The sequence below is a fragment of the Alosa pseudoharengus genome, unplaced genomic scaffold (genome assembly GCF_046254945.1).
Source record: "Alosa pseudoharengus isolate Yale_2024_CS ecotype anadromous, Long Island Sound unplaced genomic scaffold, YU_APseudo_1.1 YU_APseudo_1.1_scf_15, whole genome shotgun sequence".
NCBI lineage: Eukaryota > Metazoa > Chordata > Actinopteri > Clupeiformes > Clupeidae > Alosa > Alosa pseudoharengus.
The window spans coordinates 13,174,637-13,198,824 of record NW_027468620.1 but is presented as its reverse complement, the minus strand read 5'-3'; the positions used below and the strand labels follow the sequence as shown (position 1 = coordinate 13,198,824).

The window sequence follows — 24,188 nt, the reverse complement described above, 5'->3', positions numbered from 1 at the left end:
ACCCAGAGCAAATAGCGCACAGTACAGCAGAAAGCCTGCATCCAGAATAAAGAACCAACGCTGAGAAATTAGAGCAGAGGATTTATGGTGTTTACTTCACTTATTTGCTAAAATGGGATCAAATTAGAAGACATTTCCGGAGAGTTTCACAAATCACTGTACGTCCTAGTAACGCAACTAGAGCACATTTCCGATGGACCGCTGTGAGCATCTTCCTCTGAAGAAAATTTTTCAAGAGGTGGCAAAAAGCCATCTGCCCATCATGCTTTGCGGCGGGGTTGACAAAGTGGACCCGTTTCTATGACCACCGTCAGGGCGGATCCAAAAACCCGGGCTGGTTTTGTGCAGCCAGAGAAAAGATGCGGGGAGAAACCATTTAAATCTTTCACAGTGTTAAGACAGAAGCAAACCAACAAAAAAAGGTCCCTTATTTTCTCTCAATAAAGAGAATAGGGGCATAAAAGGAGGAGAGGAGAAAGAGATAGATGAAAAAAGGAGAGAGAGAGAGAGGGGGGGAGATATAAATGATGGGTGGATGGTCAAGGAGGGAGTGATCTTTCTTTTCTTGCGCTCTATCTCTCTTCCCTCTCCCTCAAGGGTCTTTGAAGCGACCCATTGGGATTTTATGGAGAGCCTGGAGTTTCTTCTGTCGCTTTTGTTTTACTTCACAACAGAGACTTTGGGATCTCTTCATTGCATCCCCCTCTTCAATTACCCTCTCCTGCTCATCACCCACAACAACCACACCCACAGACCCACACACACACACACACACACACACAACCACACCCACAGACCCACACACACACACACCTCCCTGGCTGGCATGCTCTCGCTCTCATTTCTGTTTGCTGTATGTGAGTGTGTGTACAGTATGTGTGCGGGATGGCAGATCAAAGTAATCAGCGTTTTGTTCATGAGGCGTTGTTAATAGCGCCTTTATGAACGATGGCCTATTTTGATCTTATTTAAAGACAGGGAGGGTAAGAAAAGAGTGTGCGCACACAGACACACACACACACACACACACACACAATAAGCACAGTTGGTTTGCATAAAGTAATTGGATTCATGGCTTTTTGTACCACAAGCTCGCAAAGGCCGAGAAAAGCAGTCCCATGATAGAATGTTATTCACCCCCTTCCTCCCACCACCCCAAAAGAATCTCCAAAGAATCAAAGAGGTCTTTGAACGTTTGTGACTGTAAATTAAGTATGTGTGTACGTGCGTGCGCGCGCGTGTGTGTGTGTGTGGTAGATGCTATCCCCCCCACACAGGTCCACTTGGAGCAGAACTGAGGGCAGTGCTGGCGATAAAGTTTTAATTAAGGACCTCCTCTCTCTCTCTCTCTCTCTAGAACTTATCACCATCAGAAACGCCTTCCCAGACCAGAGCAAGTTCATTTCACTTTCAGCAATCAGAGGACAAGAAGAAGAGAAAGGAGAGAGAGAGAGAGAGAGAGAGAGAGAGAGAGAGGGAATGAGACAAAAGCCGATGGAAGAGAGGCGAGAAGAGAGAATGGAATGGAGGACAAAAAAAGAAAGAAGACTATGAAGAGATAAAAAGGGAATATTACCAAGAGATAAATGAAGACAAAGAGATGAGAGGAAATAGAAGGAAAGAGAGAAAGGGGGGGCAGAGTGTGGACACAGAAACTGAAAGAAAGTGAGGGAGTGTGTGTGTACAGTATGTGTGTGTGTGTGTGTGTGTGTGTGTGTGTGTGTGTGTGTGTGTGTGTGTGTGTATGAGAGCGAGAGAGAGAGAAAGTGTGTATGTGTATGCCCTGGGAGAGGAAATAAGTAAACATTGATGTAATTATTATTCAACATTGGTGACGTACTGAGCCTCCATCACGTCACGTCACGTCCTGTGACGTGCTGAGTCCATCCTGCGCCACACAAGGCTGGACACATACCAGAGAACAGAATGTCCCCAGCATCCCATTTACATGTGACTAACACAAACTAACACACAAATGTACACACTACTCACACATATATGGAAACACGCATGCATGCACACACACACACACGCACGCACTCACACTCACACACACACACACACGGGAAGGAGGAGATGGGTGTCCCCCGGGGGTGCTTGGGAAACAGGCTGAGCTAATTCCTGCCTCCAGAGCTCCAAATGCGGCGCCCATTGATTAGCCTCCCTGCAGCACGGCCATCGATCGCCTGAGAGCAGGTGTGCTGAGGGGAGCCAGGCCGAGCTTAGCCACAGCGGAGTGTGTGTGTGAGTGTGAGTGCGAGTGAGTGTGTGTGGTGAGGGAAGGTGTCCCTTGTTAACGAGAGATATGGTGTTTGTCAGAGGACACAGTTCATTCAAGTCACCCTTCACATGCTCTCACACACACACACACACACACAAGCAAGGACGAATTCAATATGCATTGACCTGCCCTCCCAGTAATAATGGGAATAGTCTGTATTGAAATCTGTTGTTGTGGAAAAGAAATCCTACGTGTAGTGTGTGTGGGCGCGTGTGTGTGTGCATGTGTGAATGTTGTAGAGGAGCATGTCCTACCCAGAAAAATGTAGGCTCTGGTTTTCTACTGAAAGTATTTGTGTATATGCTGGGTACCAACGTGTTCACATAGCAGATGGAGAGGGGGAGGAGAGAACAACAAACAGAAGGATAGAGAGAGAGAGAGAGAGAGAGAGAGAGAGAGAGAGAGAGAGAGAGAGAGAGAGAGAGAGAGAGAGAAATGGTAAGCGCTATATTGTGGTGGCTCTTTCTCTGGCTCCACGGCGTAGTGGTGTATCGATGTTTGGGGGCTTAGCGACGCAGAATATGCGGCAGCTTAGCAGGACGGATGGCAGACCACAGCGCAGCACACCAGGAGATGTAGAGGTCAACACACACACACACACACCACTAGGCTTGGGTATCGAATATCGAGTATTGGTTGGAACCGGGACTATCTTTGCGATTTTCCCGGAATCGTTCAAAAGTTTAAATTTCGATTCCTACTTTCGATTCCCAGTCTGCCGACAGGAAGAAGAAACGTCTGAACACCAACGAAGAAGCGCATAGTTAATAGAATTAAAATTCATGGAGAAGGTCAGACTATTTCATTCAGAAAGCAGGGTTCCCGAGGATCCTTAAAAAGTCTTAAATAGGCTACAACTGAATTTTCGAAAGAGAGGTATTAAATGTGCGAATGGGACCGCCAGCAAGTGCAAGAGAGCGAGTGATGTCTCCATCCAGTTTCGTGTATTTAAAACGCAATTGTATACGTGATAGGCTATTAGGCTACGGGAGGAAGTGTAGTGGTTACAGAGTGAAGATGTTTTTCACGGGTTTGGTTAAAGGTGTGAAAACGGTAATAATACAGTAGGCCTATGTACAAAATAATATGCCTGGCGTTTTCGTGGTGTAGCTGAGGCCTGAGAGATAGACAGGGTAGCCTACGTGGAATGAGGGAGCCTACGGTAGAATGAGCGGGAGAAAGAGTTGGTAAGCCAGTTAGCGATAGGTTGGCCATATGTTCGAATTTAGGCCGGACATATGGGTTTTAAAAGCCCTGTCCGGCGTCCGGCGCAGCCTCAAGCCGGACGTTTATTTGTTCTCCTTTTTGGAGTTGCGCTTGGCATCTAAAGTCTTTGCTCGGACGCAGCATCGTTTCACAAACTATGGACGCGAAGACTGCTGGTGAAATTATGTGCAGTGCTTCGCAATCAGGAGGAAATACTGTATACCGGTATGTTAAGTTGATCTGTTTGCATCTTTCCAGCGTGTGTTGCTGGCCTAGCCTAGGGAAGAAAATATCTGTCTAAGTTATAATAGCCTACCTGTAATATCTGCCAGCAGCTTGCTTGCCAGCGTTTCCCAGTAGGCTAGGCCTACTTAGCAAAAGTTGTGAAATATAACCGCATATGTTTTGAATGTCGGCGACTGCTACATAAAAATACGTGCGTTCATAATGTGCGTGCTTGAGATGAAACCAGCAGTTTTCAGCAGGATCATGCGAAGAGGACCTGTCTCTTAATTAATTTAAAACAAGTCAATGGTTTTACAATGTTTCAGTCAAGCTTTGGTTGGTTTAGATACAACTGGTATGCAAAATGTAAAGTAGTGGATTAACTTTAATTTGCTGTGCTGCATATGGACAATAGATGCACATAGTAAATTATATAAAGTAGGCTTATTAAAATATGTAAATAGCTTAGTTAACTTTGAAAAAAATATTTAAGGGAATCCAGTCCAGTGCACATGTCTTTGGCAAGTAGCCCTAGGCTACTACAGACACAGGTGAAGAACAGCCTCAGCAGTAAGCAAAACCAAATATGTACAGTACAGCCAGCTTCAAAAGCAAGCAGTCCAGACCCTAAAATTGGGCATTTATAGCTGTGAAGGTAATTCACACACAATTATTTTCTTTCGCCAAAATATTTTTGGTAACTTCTGTAGACATCCAAAATGGGGTGGGGGTTAAAATTAGTAGGAAAAAAAAACTATTGCATTAAACAGTCTTATATATCTTTTTGCCGTGGTATAGTCTTAATTTTCATTTAGATGTCTTGAAAAGGTCTTAAAAGTCTTTAAATTTGCACTTGGAAAATGTGCAGATACCCTGAGAAAGACCGTTGGTTAGCTAGCTCATTTAAAATATCCTAAACTTTTTTTGACCCTGCCTTTAAAAAAAATCGGAATCGAGAATCGTTAGGAACCGGAATCGAAATAAGAAATCGGAATTGGAATCGGAATCGTTCAAATTGAAACGATACCCAACCCTACACACCACACACACACACACACACACACACACAGGCCAAGGTCAATACAACTGTAAGAGGGCTGCTGGACACAGACATATTACAGGCCATCTCTTCCTTTCCCATTACCACCCTCCCCTCCCCCGTCATACACATGGTTAGAGACTGCCTGTCAGACAGAGCAGGAGAGTTAGGGCATACCAAAGACAAAGAGAGAAAGTATGTGTGTGTCTGTGTGTGTGCGTGTATGGGGAAAGAGAGATTTAAGGAGACAGGATAGACAGAAATAGAGAAATAGAGAAATAGAGAGAGAGAGAGAGAGAGAGAGAGAGAGAGAGAGAGAGAGAGAGAGAGAGAGAGAGAGAGAGAGAGAGACTGCTACAGAGCCATTGGTCTGCTCCCCATGCATCCACCAATAATGTAGCACCTCCTCAGTGCTGTGCCCATCAATTTATACACACTATGTGTGTGTGTGTGTGTGTGTGTGTGTGTGTTTGTTTATGTGTGTGAGGTGTGTTCGGAGTATCTATTGGCCTGCCTAGTGCCTGTGTTTCTCTGCCTTGCACAGATTTATACTCCTGCAAAGGGCTGCTGGCAAAGAGAAATTGATCGCCATTTGCAGGGCAGATGTTGCATACAAGGCACTTCTTAACCTGACCCACAATGACCCACACACACACACCCACCCACACACACACCCTCGGGAATCACACCTTCACTCGACTGTCTATGCACGCCCGTCTTTTCTCCCTCACTCAAACAAACAAACAAACAAACAAACAAACAAACAAACAAACACACACACACAGTAAACTCAAGGGAGACATTCCCTCACACAAATCTGTCATCTACACACACACACACACACAGACACAAGGCCCAACAGAATTAGTCGTCCACACACACACAGTTATACGAGTCCTTGAGAGCTCCTACAAATACTACCATCTGTACTGCACTGTAATGACTCACATCTATGGTTATGCACACGCACGCATGCACGCGCACACACGCGCACACATACACACACACACCAAAATGTCAGGCATGTCGAGCAAACACCCGTCTTTCAGATTCCTCTTGTCAACACAGGCTAGGCATCAGAGACAAAAAACAGTGTGTGGAACGTTCTGAGGCTCCATGCATATTTTATGAAGAGGGACAGACAGTGTTTCAGACTGGATTCCAGAATCTTCTAAGGTTCAGACGAGTCACCTGAGCAGGCCATTTAAATTGATTTATGCACCACCACCACACCATCCACGCAAAAACGACTTCGGTTACCACAAACACGGTCAGTTCTAAGACATGGACAGCCACCTCAGGGGACTCAATCAGCCTCCCGTCCAGACAGGGAAAACAAAAATAATAACAAGAATAACAACAACAGCAACATCAACAACAACAATACGGACATCAAAAGAGCAGACGGCCAAATTCTCAAAACGATACCATCTTGATTACAACAGATTATTCCCTCTGAGGAGACAATTCTCTACAAAACATTATAAAAAGCTACGGACTAAAGCTCAGAACTTTCCAGAAGCTGGCCCGCCGTGGGATCTAGCATAAGGGCTGTGGGCGGGTCATAAACATGCACTGCTTCACACTGCCTTGCTTGTGAGCCACAGTTCTTATGGGAAATGGCCCAGACTCAAAGACAACACTGTACTGAACGGTGTGTGAGGGTAGAGAGAGCTCATCAGCACTCGAGGCAGCACCAGTCTCTTCAAGCTCTTGTCCATGGATCGATCCTCCTCATTCGCGCCAGCTCCCAGCTCGGCAAACACAATAGGAATTGGAATTGGCAGCCGACCAATTAAAGGCTGCTAAATGTCTCCCTGGCGAAGCCCTGGGACGATTTCTCATACAGCGGACCAGGGCTGCCATCAACCCGTCCACAGGCAAGAGGCCACAGCATCCTCCGTCCCATTCGGCTGGGGGGGGGGTGGGGTTCTAGGAGTTCTTCGTCTTCAAATCTGACTATACAATACTCAATGCTAGACAGTGTATTATCCAGCCTCTGCTCCGTTTGTATGGAAGTTGCAAGAATAAACTTTGTTCGTTTAAATGTGTTTGAGAACCTTGTAGCCGCCCAACGGGTTGAAGCGATTATTGAACACGCTAAGAAAAAGCAGTACACAAAGGCAAGGAATGAGCTGTAATCTATAGGTAATTAGAGAGTAATTATCCTTCCTATCTGTGCAAATTAATATAAGATGGGTTAGTACATATTGATGGGCTATAAAAAGGTTTTTCGTTACCAAGGTGTGACACAAGAAACATTTCATGATGGGTAAAAGCAAAGAGCTCTTCCAAGATTATATATATATATATATATATATATATATATACACACACACACACACACACACACACACACATACATACACACACACACACATATATATATATATAGGCTAAGTCACAAGATCAGAGACGGGGAAACTCGAGAGGCTAACCTCTATTCAGAGGAACCGACTGCTCGTCACTCTCCTAGACGCAGATCTCTCTCCATCGCACCTTTTCACGAGCGGTGTCTGTACTCGGCCAGACCCCGCCCGCTCACCTCAGACGGACGCGCGGTGTCTAAACCGTCTTATTAAGTCAGGTGGGCACACCTGTGCAGAGGCAAGCAACGCACCTGCTCTGAATTTGGCTTGTCAGCCTCGCTTATCAGAGAGGCCTCGATGCTTCCTGGCTGGTCAATCCTTGAGGGACTGGGCTGCCCATCTGCTTGGTGCACATAGAGGTTCTAAATGCGGTGGAGGTGATGTTCTGCTCTTCGTGTGCAAGCAGGTTGGTTCCTTCCTGTGTGTTTTTGTTGGTTTTGTAACTGAACTACTTGATACTAGTAAATTTGTACAACTGGCAAATACATCACTGTACAAAACATTATGTCTATACAGTATACACAATGCAAACAGAAGGAGGCCCTTCTCTCTCTGCATTGCGTTAATACACTCATGTACACACACACACACACACACACACACACACACACACACACACACACACACACACACACGAGTGATGCACTGTCAACACTAGAACAATAACTGGCCAGCTCCATGGAGAATCATACGATCCATCTAACATGTCCATGCATACACAACACAGCCAGACCTCCCACACTCATCCATACTGGGCTGCTACAGCACCTCATCGATCCTCACGAGCATCACTACCGTACTTTACAAGAGAACATTACCAGTGAAAACATCTCACTGAGTGACAGAGTAAGATTAACAATATTGTGTGTGTAAGTGTATAAATGTTTGGTGCATACAATGTTGCTGCATTCATTTTTAAAACTGTGTATTATTAAGAGATTATTTTACGATTCTCTCTCTCTTCTCTCTCTTTCTCTCTCATCAGCCTCCTGCAGAGCAGCTCAGGACTCTCTCCTCCTCTTCCATCTCTCCCTCCATCTCACCTCTCCCCCTCCCCCCCATCTCTGTCTCGATGCAGTGGCTGATCCCGTGTTCTGCTGCCGACTGAGAGTTCACACCGCTTATTAAGTGCCTGCTGCATAACCAGGAAGCCTGTGCTATGGTTACAACAGGGTGTCCCAGCACACCCCGGCCATGCTAAGATGAGGCGGCGGAACACAGTCATCTGGACACAGACATGCACAAGCGCACACACGCGCACACACATCATTAGTGAAATAAAGAATATAGATTTTCAAATGAACTATTTTCAAATAAAGTATGGTACATGTTCACACACACACAGCTATCAAGCACATTTCATAAAGGACTACAGCTTCATAAGTGGCAGACATTCTCATGAAGAGAGAGAGTGAGACGCACAGAAAGAGGGGAGAGGAGGGGAAAGAAAGAAAGAAATATAGAAAATGAGATAGAGTGGTGGAACAGAAGTGGAAGGGTGGACCCTGGGAATATAAATCAAGATGATTCACAGACTTTATCTCTGGCGCTGATAAAAATATCACACACCTGAATGCAACCCAGCACAGGTGAAGATGTGTACAACACATTCACACACAAAAACACACACACAAACACACGCACACCTCAAAAGAAACATACATCAAGCTTATCATCTCAGCAGACACTACTATAGACCAAGCTGACACTTCACACACACACTCACACACACACAGACACACACACACACAAAAACAACAAACTGTGGCCATTTCCAGGCCGCCACGGCGTCAGTCATGATTTTCTCTGTGCACTCGAAGAGGCACCTTTGCTCACCCCCTTCCTTCTCAACCCACCACACATCAGCATCTCTACCCTGTGTGTGTGTGTGTGTGTGTGTGTGTGTGTGTGTGTGTGTGTGTGTGTGTGTGTGTGTGTGTGTGTGTGTGTGTGGTTTTGTTAAAAAGACAGGAGTAGGAGGCGGAGGAGGCCCGGAGTGGTTGTTAGCCTGCATTAGAGATGGAGCGGAGGTGGGGGGGGAGGGGGGTGGGCACTCTCTTATCGGCCCTCCGCTGAGCCCCCGGGCTGGAGACCGAAGTCGCTTCTCCCCCCTTTAAAACTGATGGGAGTGAGAGAGAGAGGGAGAGAGAGAGAGAGAGAGAGAGAGAGAGAGAGAGAGAGGGAGAGGGAGAGGGAGAGGGAGAGGGAGGGAGAGGGAGAGGGAGAGAGGGACAGAGGGAGAGAGAGGAAGGGACAGAGGGAGAGAGAGAGAAAAAATGAAAAGACAGAGCGGCGATGGAAAGTCTGGAGACAGTGACAAAATGGAGAGACACTGTGGCAGACGAGACAGACGTGCGGGCACAGAGAGAACGACTGCATGGAGGCGATAGAGAGGAGGACAGAAACTGGGACATAGATTAGGGAGGAGAGAGAATGACAGAAGCAGGAGAGACAGTGACAGACAGGAGGACTGATAGAAAGAATGAGAGAGAGAGGGGGTGGGATAGAGAGAACGACAGGAGAGGGGGATGCTGTGAGAAAGACAAACAGGAAAGACAGAGAAAAAATGAAAAGAGTGATAGAGATAGAGCGATAGAACAGGGGACAGAGTGAAAATGTAAAGAGTGAAAGAGATGAGAAAGAACGGGGGACAGAGAAGGAGAGATAGAGAGAACAGCGGCAGGATGGACAGAGCGATAATGGAGGAGAAGTGTTCTGTGACAGGTGGCTGACAGTGGATAGTGTCTGGGCCTTTAGAAATCCCATCAGCATTAAATATGGATGTCATCTCCGAGACTTCAAAGCAGAGCCTCACCTGCTCGCGTGAGTCACTCACACCTCATCGCAGGAGAACGCACAGCACAGGAACACAGTTGTATCACTCACACCATCAGGAGACTGGTCAGTGTGAGGATCACACATACACTTGGTATCACAAGAGAATCAACACATGCACACGTTGAGCGATGCAACAGAGGAGAGAACAAAAAAGAGAGAAAGCACACACTCACTCACACACACACACACACACACACACACACACACACACACACACACAATAATACACAACATATGAAAACGCCTCACACACCAAACACACTGATGGATTGAAATGTCTAAAGCCTGCGGCCCCGCAGTCTGAGCAGCATGAGGGTACGCCTGTGTGGCTGTCTGGGGCTCTGCTGTGTGGCTGTCTGGGGCTCTGCTGTGTGCTGTGTGGCTGTCTGGGGCTCTACTGTGTGTGGACAGCGGTTTTGTGGGAACATTAACGGAAATTCGATTCGATACTATTGTGATATTTGGGCCACGATATTATATTATTAAGATTCGATGTGAAAGAAGACAGAGCGTTTTGTATAACAGGTTGAGATTGTGATAGTGCTGTCACGATACCAAAATTATGACTTCGATACGATACCTGCCATAAATATCACGATGCTCGATACTGAAACAATACTACGGCAAAAAAAAAGATATCTGGAAAAGAAAGGACTCATACCTCCTCCAAGTGTATTGAGTCATTTGTGTTGAATTCGGTGCACTTTTGTAGTGTGCAGGTCAATTCTGGGTTCTAAACTTCTAAACTTCCTACATAATTATTATTTTTTATAGTCAGTAAAATAGTAGGCCTACTTTGTATGACTAAGTCCTTTATTGTTTGTTATTGTTCATTTATATTGTGTTGTGTTTTGGCAATAAAGTAGCTTTAAATAGCCAAACTAGGCTAGATCAAGGTCAGTGTTGAAACTAGACTGCATTTCCCGCGGGAACTGCGAAAGTGTGCTTGCCCTGGTCCGGTCACCAACGTGAGCAGACAGTGACTGGGCTATGCTGAACCTGGCTTGATCCAAGCATTCTAACAGTGCCTTTCAGTGTTGGAGCAGTGGCAATACCTCAAAAGCTCTAGGAGAGGGCTATTCAACGATTGGCTTGCGGGTTGAATGCGGTTCGTTGGATTTTACCTTTGGGCCTGCCTTCGAATTTAGCTTCTATGACTGAGATCAAATCAATAAAATAAAATGACAGCAGTGATTGGCTGCAAAAATAATAATGTCTTGCACCTCTCAAACTGGGCTATCAGGTAACCTACAGAGGAATTGAAATTATGAAATATGACCAAGGCATTGAAAAGCTGCTTGTTTGTCAGGATAATTTTTCACTGATTTATTTTAAAAAATATGAGCTATGAGTGTGAATGTTATATATTCCATCCCACAAATTATGTTTTACTGGTTTATTTGACAAATAATCTATATGGATTTGCTCTATAAAGACCTTATGTCTGTTTGGGATTGTTTTGTGAGCCTGGGGTTGTTTTGAGAGCCTATTGATGTAGCCTCTCAGATGTATCTCAGAATAAAGGAATACTTCATATTACTCTAAACCACCGTCTGTAAATCAACTGTATACTACTGTCTACATTGCACTATATTTTTGACCTGTCTCTCTATATTTCATCACCTTTCTATACTGTGCCTCACATTGTAACACAGCTCAGATCTTTGGTTGCTATGAAGGCCAATCGTTCTAAATGGATGGTTGGCCAAAGGCCAGTTCTATCTCTGCCGTTGTCAAGCGGGCATATCGTAGAATTCTGATTAACCTTATTTTATTTGAAACATCTCTATTTTACTTAGCCCACTTCCATACAGTGGGTCCCATTAAGAAGTGGCCACTTCATTCGCGCTTACCGTGATTCACACAGCAGCATTATTAAATGAATCTGTCACCATATGCCTATGCCTACATTTGCAAAGAAAACATTTTAATTTGATTCACATGAAACGTTACATTTAATGTACATGTTGACAATGAGTAGGCTAGTTCTGGTTCTTGGTGGTGTTATTGCATCCTTTAGTTATGCCTACAATGCAAGTTCTCGCCCACTTGCCTAGATGCGTGCAAGGAGCAGTGAGAGCAGCAGTTCACAGACACTGAACGTTATTATTTTAACAAAGTATCGATTTGGAAACGTTGGAAATCGTATCGTTTTTTGCGTGAAGGCATCGTGATACCTTTTTAGTATCGATACACCATGCAACACTAGATTGTGAAGCCATTTTCATTTGAAATTGCCGTTAAATGCACAACAAAGTGGCACAACAAGTGCAACCTTGTGGGCGTAATAAGCAAATTTACAGTAATGTTATCAGAGTAAACCCAGAGTAAACCCGACTCAAATAAAGTCAAATAGATAATTAAATGATATAATTAAATATTGCAATACTTTGCGCTACGGTATCTGTATACTTGTGTGCACAAAATATCACGATACTGAACAGAATCGATTTTTTCCCCCACCACTAGTGTGTGTGTGTGTGTGTGTGTGTGTGTGTGTGTGTGTGTGTGTGTGTGTGTGTGATGATTAAGTCACACTCTTCACCTCTCCAGGTCCTAGCTGTGTGCCCTGGGTAGATGTCAGGAGTATTGCTCCTTTAACACTGCATAGCATACAAGGTCACTGTTAAAAGAGTAGTGTGTGTGTGTGTGTGTGTGTGTGTGTGTGTGTGTGTGTGTAACAAGAAGCCTGCAGTTAAATGTCACAGTGAGAAGAGAGATGAAATAAGAGGGAGAAAAACAGTGCGTAGAGACACAGCGAGATAGAAAAAGGAGAGTAAAAGTGCTAAAGAAAAGGGAATCAAGACGACACTGGCTCTCTGTAATTGGCTGCGTGACCTGGCATATCATTCCCAGACAAGGTCCCTAGCGAACGTCTGTCTACCACTCTCTGTCTTTCTGTCTCCTGCTTTCTCTCTTTCCATCTCTGACAACCTCTCTCCCCCACACACGCACACATACATGCACACACACATGCACACACACACACACTTTGCCTCCTTTGTCATTTGTTCCAACTTCCATCAGACTCCTTGGGCCTCTCTCCATCCCCAACGAAGTTGGTCCTGAAAAGCCTGACGGCCTCCGCTGTTCCCTTCAGGTCCCCTTTAAAGGGCTACTAGCAAACGCAGCGGAGCCAACACATTAAAATCACCCTCTAAGTGGGCCAACTTCGGGCCCAGCTGGTGCCTGGTATAAGACTGGCCAACACACGGGAAGGACCAGATGGAGCCGGTGGAGGAGGAGGAGGAGGAGGAGGAGGAGGGGAGGACGTTCAGGTGGCTGGCCCAGAAACAGTGCTCCTTCCCTGGGTGGAAGGTGTGGCGACAGCCCTCGGCACCTGCTATGGTATGGTGTGGAGTCAATGTCACGCTCAGAAGCAGCCCAAGGGATCTGCTACACAGCAATCTCTCAGAAAAGATCATCATCCACTCTCACTCTGCTTTATACACTTCCTGGATGTGACACACACACCAAAAATGACAGTATACCGAGCTACATCGCACAACTCTATAAAAACTTTTCCACACAGCATTGTGCATATAGGCCAATATACAGCGGGGAAAATAAATATTGAACAAGTCAACATTTTTTTCAGTAAGTATACTTCCAGTGAGGCTATTTGCATGAAATTTTCACCAGACATTAGTATTAACTTAGGTAATCCAAACATTAATGTTCATAAGTAGAGTTATGAGTAAAAAATTAGAATGCCACAGGAAAAAAGTATTGAACACACCTACTGAAATTTCTTAAATACTTTGTGGAAAACCCTTTATTTGTAATGAGAGCTTCAAGGCATTTCCTCTATGACTAAACTAATCAGTCGCAGTATTGAGGTGTGATTTTGGCCCATCCTTTTAAACAGATAGTCTTTTAATATTGAAGATTCCAGGGGTCCCTCTTGTAAATCCTGATCTTTAGGTAACTTCCAAAACTGTTCAATTGGATTTAAGTCAGGGCCTGAATTTCCTTTCTCTGAAACCAATTGAATCAAGATTTCTTTTATTACATCTCATTATAGGTTTATAATAGAGTAAAATTTGTTGTGTTTTTTTTTTGAGAGTTTCCTTTGCTAAATGCTTTGGATCATTGTCCTGCTGGAAGGTCTAGCCATGTCTCATGCTCATTGTTCTGGTGGATGGCAAGATTCTCCCAGAAAATGGCTCCATTAATCATTTCTTCAACTGTATGAAGTCTGCCAGTACCATGAGATGAAAAACACCACACTGTGATGCCTCCACCTCCAAACTTCACTGTTGATATGGTATTTTTAGGGTGATGCACAGTGCCATTTCTCCTCCAAATATGTTGTGTAGTATGACATCCAAAGAGTTAAATTTTGCTCTCACCTGACCAGAATACATTCTCTTAGTATTTCATAGGCTTGTCCAAATGTTGTGTAGCAAACTTTCAATGAGCTTCGACATTTTTTTCTTCAGTAATAGTGTCATGTGGGGTGAGCGTGCATAGAGGCCATGGCGGTGGAGTGCATTAGCTATGATTTTCTCTATAACAATTGAACCTGCTGCCTCCAAGTCTTTCTAGAGTGGTCCTTGAGTCTTTGAGGAGATCCTGTGCATGGCCGATTGATGATGCAGTGATGTTCCTTCCACTTGCAGATAATGGCTCCAATACTGCTTACTGGATGATTCTGAAGTTTTGAAATGCAATAATGTTGCAAAGGTCTTGGAAGAGCTCTTTGCTTTTACCCATCATGACATGTTTCTTGTGTGACAACTTGGTAACGAAAAATCTTTTTATAGCTCATCAATATGTACTAACCCAGCTTACATTAATTTGCACAGATAGGAGGGATAATTACTCTCTAACTAGATTTGAGCTCGTTCCTTGCCATTCCTTGCCTTTGTGTACTGTTTTTTCTTAGTGTGTTCAATACTTTTTCCCTGTGCCATTCCACTTTTTTTCTCATAACTCTACTTAGGGACATTAATGTTTGGATTTTTTAATATGTGTGGATTACCTAAATTAATACTAATGTCTGTAGAAAATTTAATGCGAATAGCCTCTCTGGAAGTATACTTCGTGAACAAAAATGTTGACGTGTTCAATACTTATTTTCTCCGCTGTATATGAGGCCAGGCTAGTGCATACTGTTCTAATGAGTGTGTAATGGGAAGCGCTGGGGGACAGCTGCCGGCTCTACAGAGGGCTGATGAGCTAGAAGTGCACACACTGGGCTATGCCTGCTCATAACTGCACACACACACACACACACACACACACACACACACACACACACACACACACACACACACACACACACACACACACACACACACACACACACACACACACACACACACACACACACACACACACACACACACACACACACACACACACACACACACACACACACACACACACACACACACACACACACACACACACACACACACGTAATACACGTAATACACGATCAGGAATATAACACAAACAAACGGATTTCATTCTCTGTTTTCATGACTCTTCCAACGATCACCTTGACAACCATCACAATTCCATCAGATATGAAGTCATGTAGGCTATGTATTCATGTGTGTGGGCATTATGTAAACCACACACACACACACACATTTATGTCCCTATTATTGGCTCTCTTTATTTTCCATCTCTTACCACAGCTACCCCCCCCCACACACACACACACACAGGCTTGTCAGGAATGTCAGAGAAAGGTTCACACTCATGAATTGATGTGAAGATGAGAGAAGACATGGGGTAGAGAACAGCAGATGGTCTCTCTCTCTCTATGTGTGTGTATTTTCTCTCTGAAGCTTGGACCACACACACACACACACACACACACACACACACACACACACACACACACACACACACACACACACACACACACACACACACACACACACACACACACACACACACACACACACACACACACACACACACACACACACACACACACACACACACACACACACACACACACACACACACACACACACACACACACACACACACACACACACACGATGAGGAGGGAGGAGAGATGGAGAGGGGCTTGAAAGCTGATGAGAAACAGGAGGAAAGACAATGAAGATAAGTGAAGTGAAGAGGAGATGTGTGTGTTTGGGGAACACCTGTGGAAAAGGGAAGATGTGAGATAGTGTGTGTGTGTGTGTTTTCAAGTGTGTATGCCTTCCTCGCCGATGTGCATTGTCCTTAAATCAAGTCAGGAGCTGTGAACTGCTATGGCATGAACACATGAGGTTGTTTTTAAACTCTAGTGGAACGAATGCAAATGAGCCTGTTTCCACTGACCTTTGTGACATTATCCCCTATGTGAATAAGGATTAATCCAACCCCCTTCTGGTGAATCGATTTCTTTCTCGACTAAGAAGATTTTATGCAAATTTCAAGTGTTTCCACTCTGGATTACCTATTTAAATGGCCAGAGTTTGTATTAATAAGTTGAAGTTGACAGCTACTGACTGCCAACGGGAGACTGAAGTGTGAAACCGAAAGGAGGGGGGGGTTTGGTGAAAAGGAGAGTGTGTGTGTGTGTGTGTGTGTGTGTGTGTGTGTGTGTGTGTGTGTACATCTATCAGACATGTGGTTTAGCTGCTGGCTTTTCCAGGAGTCTAAAAAGAAAAAAAAAAGGAAAACAATCGGCAGTCTGCAGCTGTCATTAATGAGGAGGGAGCTTTCAGGGCTAATTCCACTTAAACCCTAACGAGCTACTGAGCGCTACTGCTAACAAACGCAGCCAGGAAGGCCGTACTGCAGCACAGACAACAATGACAGACACAGACAGAGAGAAGGTCACAGACGGAGCCAAAACACTGCAACACAGGTCTGAGAAGTTCCTCAAAGGGAAAACTATACATTTGGAGAATAAAAACTTTAAAAGGAATACCGTTAAACCAGACACCAGAAACTAGAAAGTCAATCGTGAAAACATTATGTCGATTACAATTATATCAAACCCTCTAATTTAGTAATCATATTCCTTGACCGCTCACACACGAATGTTCCACTTAAATGTCCTGCCTGCACATAACTGAGCTGCCCTGTGATTACTGTACCCAACGGGATATAATTACGAAGAAATTCTCAATCATGTATCGTAATACAATATTGATGAGAGTAATGACCTTGCTAATTGCGGTGTGGTGTGCACACTGAAACAAGTCTCTATCGACAACTGGGAAGCCAACCCACACTATTATAACCCTCAGTGCCCATAGAAGTCCCAGCACTGCTGCAAATGAAGTGGCATTCTGGGGAACGTAGGCAAGAAGACTCCGTCTAGATCGCTCTATCGATCTATGGACGTAAATGTACAGAGGCATTTTGTTTATTGGCACTGTCCAATAGCGCTGCACTGCCTGGTGGAGTGACTGTTTCTTCACAATCAGCAAAGTGAGTACTTTAAGCTGCCGATACAGCATCCAACTTCCAACGCAAGCTCAACTGGCACAAACACCTCGTGCCAGCGGAGAGATAAAACATTTAGAGCAGATTTTTGGCACAGGCCCGACGCCAAATGGCGAGATAAATTATATTCCTCCACTCCATTTAGCTGAGCTGTAAACTTAATCCTCGGAGGGCCAGGGAAAACCAGGCCTGCTTAATACACCTGTGCTTCCCCGAGTGAACCGTTCCCTAACTGTGTATTGATTTAACTCCAAGCTAAAGATTAGCTGTTAGCCACAGGGAAAAAAAGAGAGATGGCGACGTGCAAGCTAAAAACAGTAAATGCTAAAAACGCAAGGGCTGTCGAGGAACGGTGGCGGTAGCGGTGGCTGCTGTACCCGCCCCTTTCTTCCCCACCACCTTCAGAGGGTTGGCCTGATGGGGTGATTCTTCTTCCTCTTTCTTCATCTACCTGCCCTCTCCCCTCCTCTCCTTCCATCCTGACCACTTTGCAGACTGCAGTGCCGCAAAGAATTTGACTGCCTTCCAAACTTCACACAAATCCACCTCCTGATAGAGGGGTGTGGAGGAAAGGGAGGAAGAGGGGGAGAGAGAGAGAGAGAGAGAGAGAGAGAAAAAGAGGCAGGCACAGGACTATTTACATCCTCCCTCTTTAAACTCTGCTGATTCTACAGGAGCAATTATTATAAAAGCCCAGTGCTCCTCCTTCGCATGTCTCACTCTCTCCCACTGCTTTTCTCTCTCTCTCTTTCTCCCTCCTTCCTCCTTCTCTCTTTCCCTCCCCCCTCATCCTCCATTCCTTCCTTCTTTTTTTCTCCATGCTCCTTTCTTCATCCTCTCCTCCCCCTGCTCAGGAGGATAAAAACAGAATTGTGTGGGAGTGCAGGAGTAGGGACACAAAATGGACATTTGGACACCCCCCCCCCCATGTGTGTCTGTGTGTGTGTGTGTGTGTGTGTGTGTGTGTGTGTGTGTGTGTGTGTGTGTGTGTGTGTGTGTGTGTGTGTGTTTAGCTCCCGACTTAGAACGCCAACTGTCAGCACATTTCTTTTCTCCCTTCCTCTCTGCTGCAAAAACATTAACTGGCTTTTCAGACACATCCATAGAGAATGATGTTACACAGCCTGCATGGCTGAGAACGACAGACGTATGTGTACCCCAGCACACACACACACACACACACACACACACAAGCAAAACATACTATTCCTGATAATACAAATGCAATACAAATAAGATGGCCAGCAGCACCATCTTACCATCTCCTCGCAAACTCAATCCAAGAGTGTGCGCACACACACGCATCAAAAACCCCATCAACCGACAACATATACACACACATAAAGATACACACAAAAACACACACTACACACAAACATACCACCACCAAAGCCACAAAAACCCTACATGCAATGAACGGTTAGCAGTAAAGTGCTTTTTTTTTTTAGACCCGAGGACAACCTACAACAGCAGGCCATCCACTTAAGGCCCTCTTGACCTCCTGAGCCATTACATGCATCTTCATCTTCATGTTCATGCATATTACATGCCCGACATCAGCCTTCACATAGCGCCCCGTCCACTGCTATCTGACCCATTAGCATCGCTGCCTCTCTGACCACAGGGCAGGCTAAAGGACTCTGCAGCACCTTTGATCATTCATGACATATCCCCCTCTTCTGCTGCCACTAGGCTGATACACCAATCACTCAAATCAATATCAGTCACAGGATTCCAAAACATTTACTGTATACACTGTATTGTAAAGTACATGTTACAACAAAACTAGTGTGATTTAATCCAGTCGTTTCAGGACATCTGTCTAATTCTGCTACTGTATAGTGTTTACACATAAAGTACAAGTTACAGTTGACCCACTACCCATTGTAGTGTGTTGTTGCCTTCCACGTCAGTACCTCCTCCCACACAAAGACTGCTCCTTGTGGCCAAGGCCGGGGCTTCAGCTGCCAGGGAGTAGCGACTGATAAAAGGTCTCCTCCTGTTGCCCTCCCCTACAGAATCAAATCTCTGAATTGTCTGAATGAATAAACCTGGCTGGAAATGCAGTGCAAATGTATTCAACATGTTTGTTCATGTATCTTCAAAATATGCAGCACACAATTCATACTGGTGCATTTTTCTGACACAACCTATTTCAATTTCATACAGGTCTATGCTACACAGTCGTGGCACCTACTGCTTTATACAACAATACTGATTCACAACTCTACTATACTAAACTATATCATAGGGCAATTCCACGCAGATCTGTCACGTCCATAACGCCAACTAAATAACATGGCATTGTGTTGCCGTTATGGATGTGACAGTTTTGCGCGGAATTGCCCTATACTATACTGAAGACCAACTCTCTCACATCTGATGGCCAGTCTGAATGACACACACACACACACACGGACAGACTGTCACACACACACACACACAGAGACGGTCACACACACACACACACACACACACACACACAGAGACGGTCACACACACACACACACACACACACACACACACAGAGACTGACACACACACCCTGTTGACGCCACGAGCTTCGCTCGCTCTGTCAGCTCTGTGGTCCGTGCAACATGGCGACGGCTGATAATACACCCCAGAACAGCTAAATACACTCAGTGAAGCACGAGTATCAGAGGATATCAAGCACTGGCACACTCACCGGGGAAACCTGAGGGAGAGACAGTGCCTTCATCATTTATTCATCAGGCGTACACACACACACACACACACACACACACACACACACACACACACACACACACACACACACACACACACACACACGTTGCTGGGAGGCACAGTGAAATGAGGTTTGTGTGTGTGTGTGTGTGTGTGTGTGTGTCTGTGTACGCCTGATGAGAAAGACTAAGAGAAAGTAGTATTTTCCCAGCACAAGCTAAAGCATGACTAGCTGTGTCTCCAGCAACGACAGCCTCTTTCTCACTCACTCACTCTCTCTCACACACACAGTCCATACTTTTATGTGGCTTTGTCTGTCACATTTCCAAGGACATACTCGTCCACCTACTGTCCGTCGTGTCTTTTCACGCTCTCTCTCCATCTATCTCTGTGTATTTCAATCCATCAATCTCTCAGTCATTCTGTATTCCATGGTCCCAGAGCTACTCAGGATTCCAGTCACACCTTTCTCACACACACACACACACACACACACACACACACACGTCAGTCAATCCCTCAAGCACCATTGCTTTAATCAATCCTCGTGCTGACCCAGGGTGAGTAGTCACCCCCTCACCCCCATCATACTTCCTCATTCCCAGCATGCTCTACTCTCAATCTGTGCCCGAGACAGGGTCAGGGGGCACATCGCTCACACAGTCACACAGACAACCAACACCACGCCCCTGACACCGCACACATGCAACCACACAAGTAGACAGACAGACAGACAGACAGACAGACAGACAGACAGACAGGCAGACAGGCAGACAGACAGAGACACGCGCGCGCGCACACACACATACACACGGCGACTCACATCCACGTCTCAAATAAAACACAAAATCAGAAACTACATGAAGAATCATGCAAAGGATATAAAAGCAATAGAAATAACGACACACACGCAAAACAAGTGCAAACTTTCTCTCTATCTCACACACACACACAAGCAGGGGGTAATGGCGGAGGCTATGAATCTCAGTGTGTGTGTGCGGTGCTCTGGAGTGTGTAAAACACACGTCTGCCGCTCCGCTGCCTGCAGATATCTGTATGGAGATGAGCATGAGCTCCCTCACCTCGGACATCTCAGAGCTGGGGGTCCGAGCAAGGATGCACACATCCAAAAGCCCTTGCTTCCACTTGGAGCTCTTTGACTTGGGCTCTTTGTGTGTGTCTGCGTCTGCGTATCTGCGCGTCTGCGTCTCTGCGTCTGAGTCTGCGTCTGCGTCTCTGTGTCTGCGTCTGCGTCTCTGCGTCTGCGTCTGCATCTGCGTCTGCGTCTGCGTCTGCGTCTCTGCGTCTGCGTCTGCGTCTGCGTCTCTGCGTCTGCGTCTCTGTGTCTCTGCGTCTGCATCTCTGTGTCTGCATCTGCGTCTCTGTGTCTGCGTGTGCGTATGTGTCTCGAGGCGTTGCATCAGTATGAACTGATGAGCAGAAAACAAATGGCCAGTGTTAAGCTAACATACTGTTGGGACTGAGGGATGGGGGCATTAGCAGTGAGATGGATGCGTGTGTGTGTGTGTGTGTGTGTGTGTGTGTGTGTGTGTGTGTGTGTGTGTGTGTGTGTGCGTGCGTGTGTACCGGTACCCTCACTCTCAATCTCTCTCAAAACACACACACACGCAGCAATAGACAAACTCAGTCAACACAGCAGGCTCTGCATTAGGACAAGGCATTGTTATCAACACGGATTCAACTAAATAGCCGTTTAATAGCAGTGAACACCACCTTTAATTAAACCATTGTGTGTGTGTGTGTGTGTGGTGTATGGTGTGTGTGTGGTGTGTGTCCATCAGTCAGAGAGAGAAGTGCATTGTGCCTTTCTCTGCAGAAGGTCAGCTGTGTGTTCTGTGTCAGCAGCTTCCAACATTTAACAGAAAGACTAATTATGACGTATGACTGAGCACTCTTGAACTTACTCACTCTTTCTCCTTCTATCTCTCACACACACACACACACACACACACACACACACACACACACACACACACACACACACACACACACACACACACACACACACACACACACACACACACACACACACACACACACACACACACACACACACACACACACACACACACACACACACACACACACACACACACACACACACACCTTCCTTGGGGTTGTGAATATTACTGGGTGAGAGGCAGTAGTGTGGAAAGCTGGAGAGATTGCTACTACTAGGATCAGGAGTTTCCTAAAGGCCACGGAATTACTTCTCCCTGTGCACCATGACCCAGAACTAATGCTACACCCCACACACACACACACACACACACACACACACACACCAAGTGGGCATGTCATAGTATACAAACTAGAGAGAAGGTCAAGAGACAGAAAGAGCATAAGATATATGAAGACAGGAGGCAATGAAAGTGTGGGGAGGGAGGGAGAGAGAGAGAGAGAGAGAGAGAGAGAGAGAGAGAGAGAGAGAGAGAGAGAGAGAGAGAGAGAGAGAGAGAGAGAGAGAGAGAGAGAGAGAGAGAGAGAGAGAGAGAGAAAGGAAATGATAAATGAGGACAGGAGTGGAGGTATGGAGTGGGGGGTCTTTTCAAGCACAGCCCCTGCATCCTGGGCCAGGAGACCCCCCAGTACCATGCTCACCCTGCCTGCCTGTCATTCAGCACCGGTCATGCTCCTAACGTGTGCACGCCCCCATCCCACCTCCAATCTTTCGCCATTTTCTCCGGTTTCATCTCCAAACACAAGCAGAGCCTCACAACATAAACACAGTTACACAGTAGGAATCACTGAGGAATCACAAGGTCCTTCACACCACACTGGACCTAACCGTTTTCTCAGAGAGCTCTAAAAAAGATAACATACAGTATATCAGTCTGTATCAGTATGTGAGCTTGCATACAAATTCAGTACATATCTTTTTGTGTGTGAGTGTGCTTCAGCATTTCTGTAGTACTGCACCGCTGGTGTAGTACATCATGTTTCCTTCTAGTAAGTTCCGCTGTAAGCAGTGGCAACAGTGCTTTGCTGAGGGCTCTGATAAGCACTGGCGTGGAGATAAACTACTCTACACCTTTCAGCTCTAGTTACCACCTCTACCCTCTCACACACACACACACATACACACACGTTGCTTCAATAGTGTGTGTGTGTGTATCAGCACAGGCAAGCCCCTCACTACACCACACTCGAGAGCTCCAATGCTTCATATAAATCGGCAACATTTCAATCTGAGCTATTATCACAAGAGCATTCCCAGTGGTCTGGTCTTCTGATGCTAATTAAAGTGCCGGGAGCAGCAAGAAAATGAGCACTAGGCATGCACTCCAAGATGGTGGTTATTTTTTTTAAACAATCTGGTCAGATCTGGCTTGTGACTACCTGGGGAGGTGATACGATGCCTTTATTTTCTATCCAGCATAATCTGGAATGAGGCCAGGAACACTGACTGTTGTTGACACTTAGTGTTTACAGTGTTGTATGGATGTTGTATGGATGCATACATTTATTTATTTACTGTGTGCAGCTGATTTTTATTTGATCTATTACTGATCTATTACTGTCCCTTTACTCTTCTCTTCTCTCTGTGACATGTTTGAAATGACTTTTTGAATCTTTCATGGCACAAACCTGTGGACTTTTTTAAAAAACAATAAAGCAACTGGTTGAAGAATGCACATCCATTTGGCCATTTGGTCATTTGGCCTCCAAAAGGCACTCGCAACCTTTTCATCCAACTAAAGCGTGCAAGCCACAGCCAAGGTGCCGCTTAACTGGGCCCTGATGTATGGAGGGAGTCTGCATGGAGATGGATGGAGGAGGGAGAGGTGGAGGTGGAGGCAGAGGCGGAGGCGGCTCGGAGGGGAGGGTGGGGCGTCGGCGCTGTTGAACGCTGTTTGTGGAAGCGGAGATTTGTACTGACCTTCTCCAGAGGCGAGGGCTTGGTGCTTTTGTCTGTGTCCTTTTCCCTCTTCCTCTCGTCCTTCTTCTTCTCCCTTTCCTTCTGTCGGGAGGGGAGGGGGTGAGAGTGAGGGATGGGGGGGGTGGAGGGAAGGGAGGCAGGCAGAGAGGGAGAGGAGTGGGAAGTCAGTCAGAGTTTGTCTGTGTCGATGCAGTGTGC

The 24,188-nt window shown here is 45.6% G+C and overlaps 1 protein-coding gene across 6 annotated transcripts in view; it reads right to left on the bottom strand.

Moving 5' to 3' along the window:
• Positions 1 to 24,188, bottom strand: part of smap1 (small ArfGAP 1) — a 133,925-nt gene that overhangs the window by 63,949 nt on the left and 45,788 nt on the right. For 2 of the 6 annotated variants that reach the window (XM_076285620.1, XM_076285624.1), the window contains one exon: positions 23,991 to 24,068. The exons of 3 other annotated variants lie outside the window; for them this stretch is intronic. In XM_076285620.1, the coding sequence (XP_076141735.1) occupies positions 23,991 to 24,068 (78 nt within the window). Of the gene's footprint in view, positions 1 to 23,990; positions 24,072 to 24,188 lie in introns of all 6 variants that reach the window. One more of the 6 variants, XM_076285622.1, reaches the window with a different exon arrangement.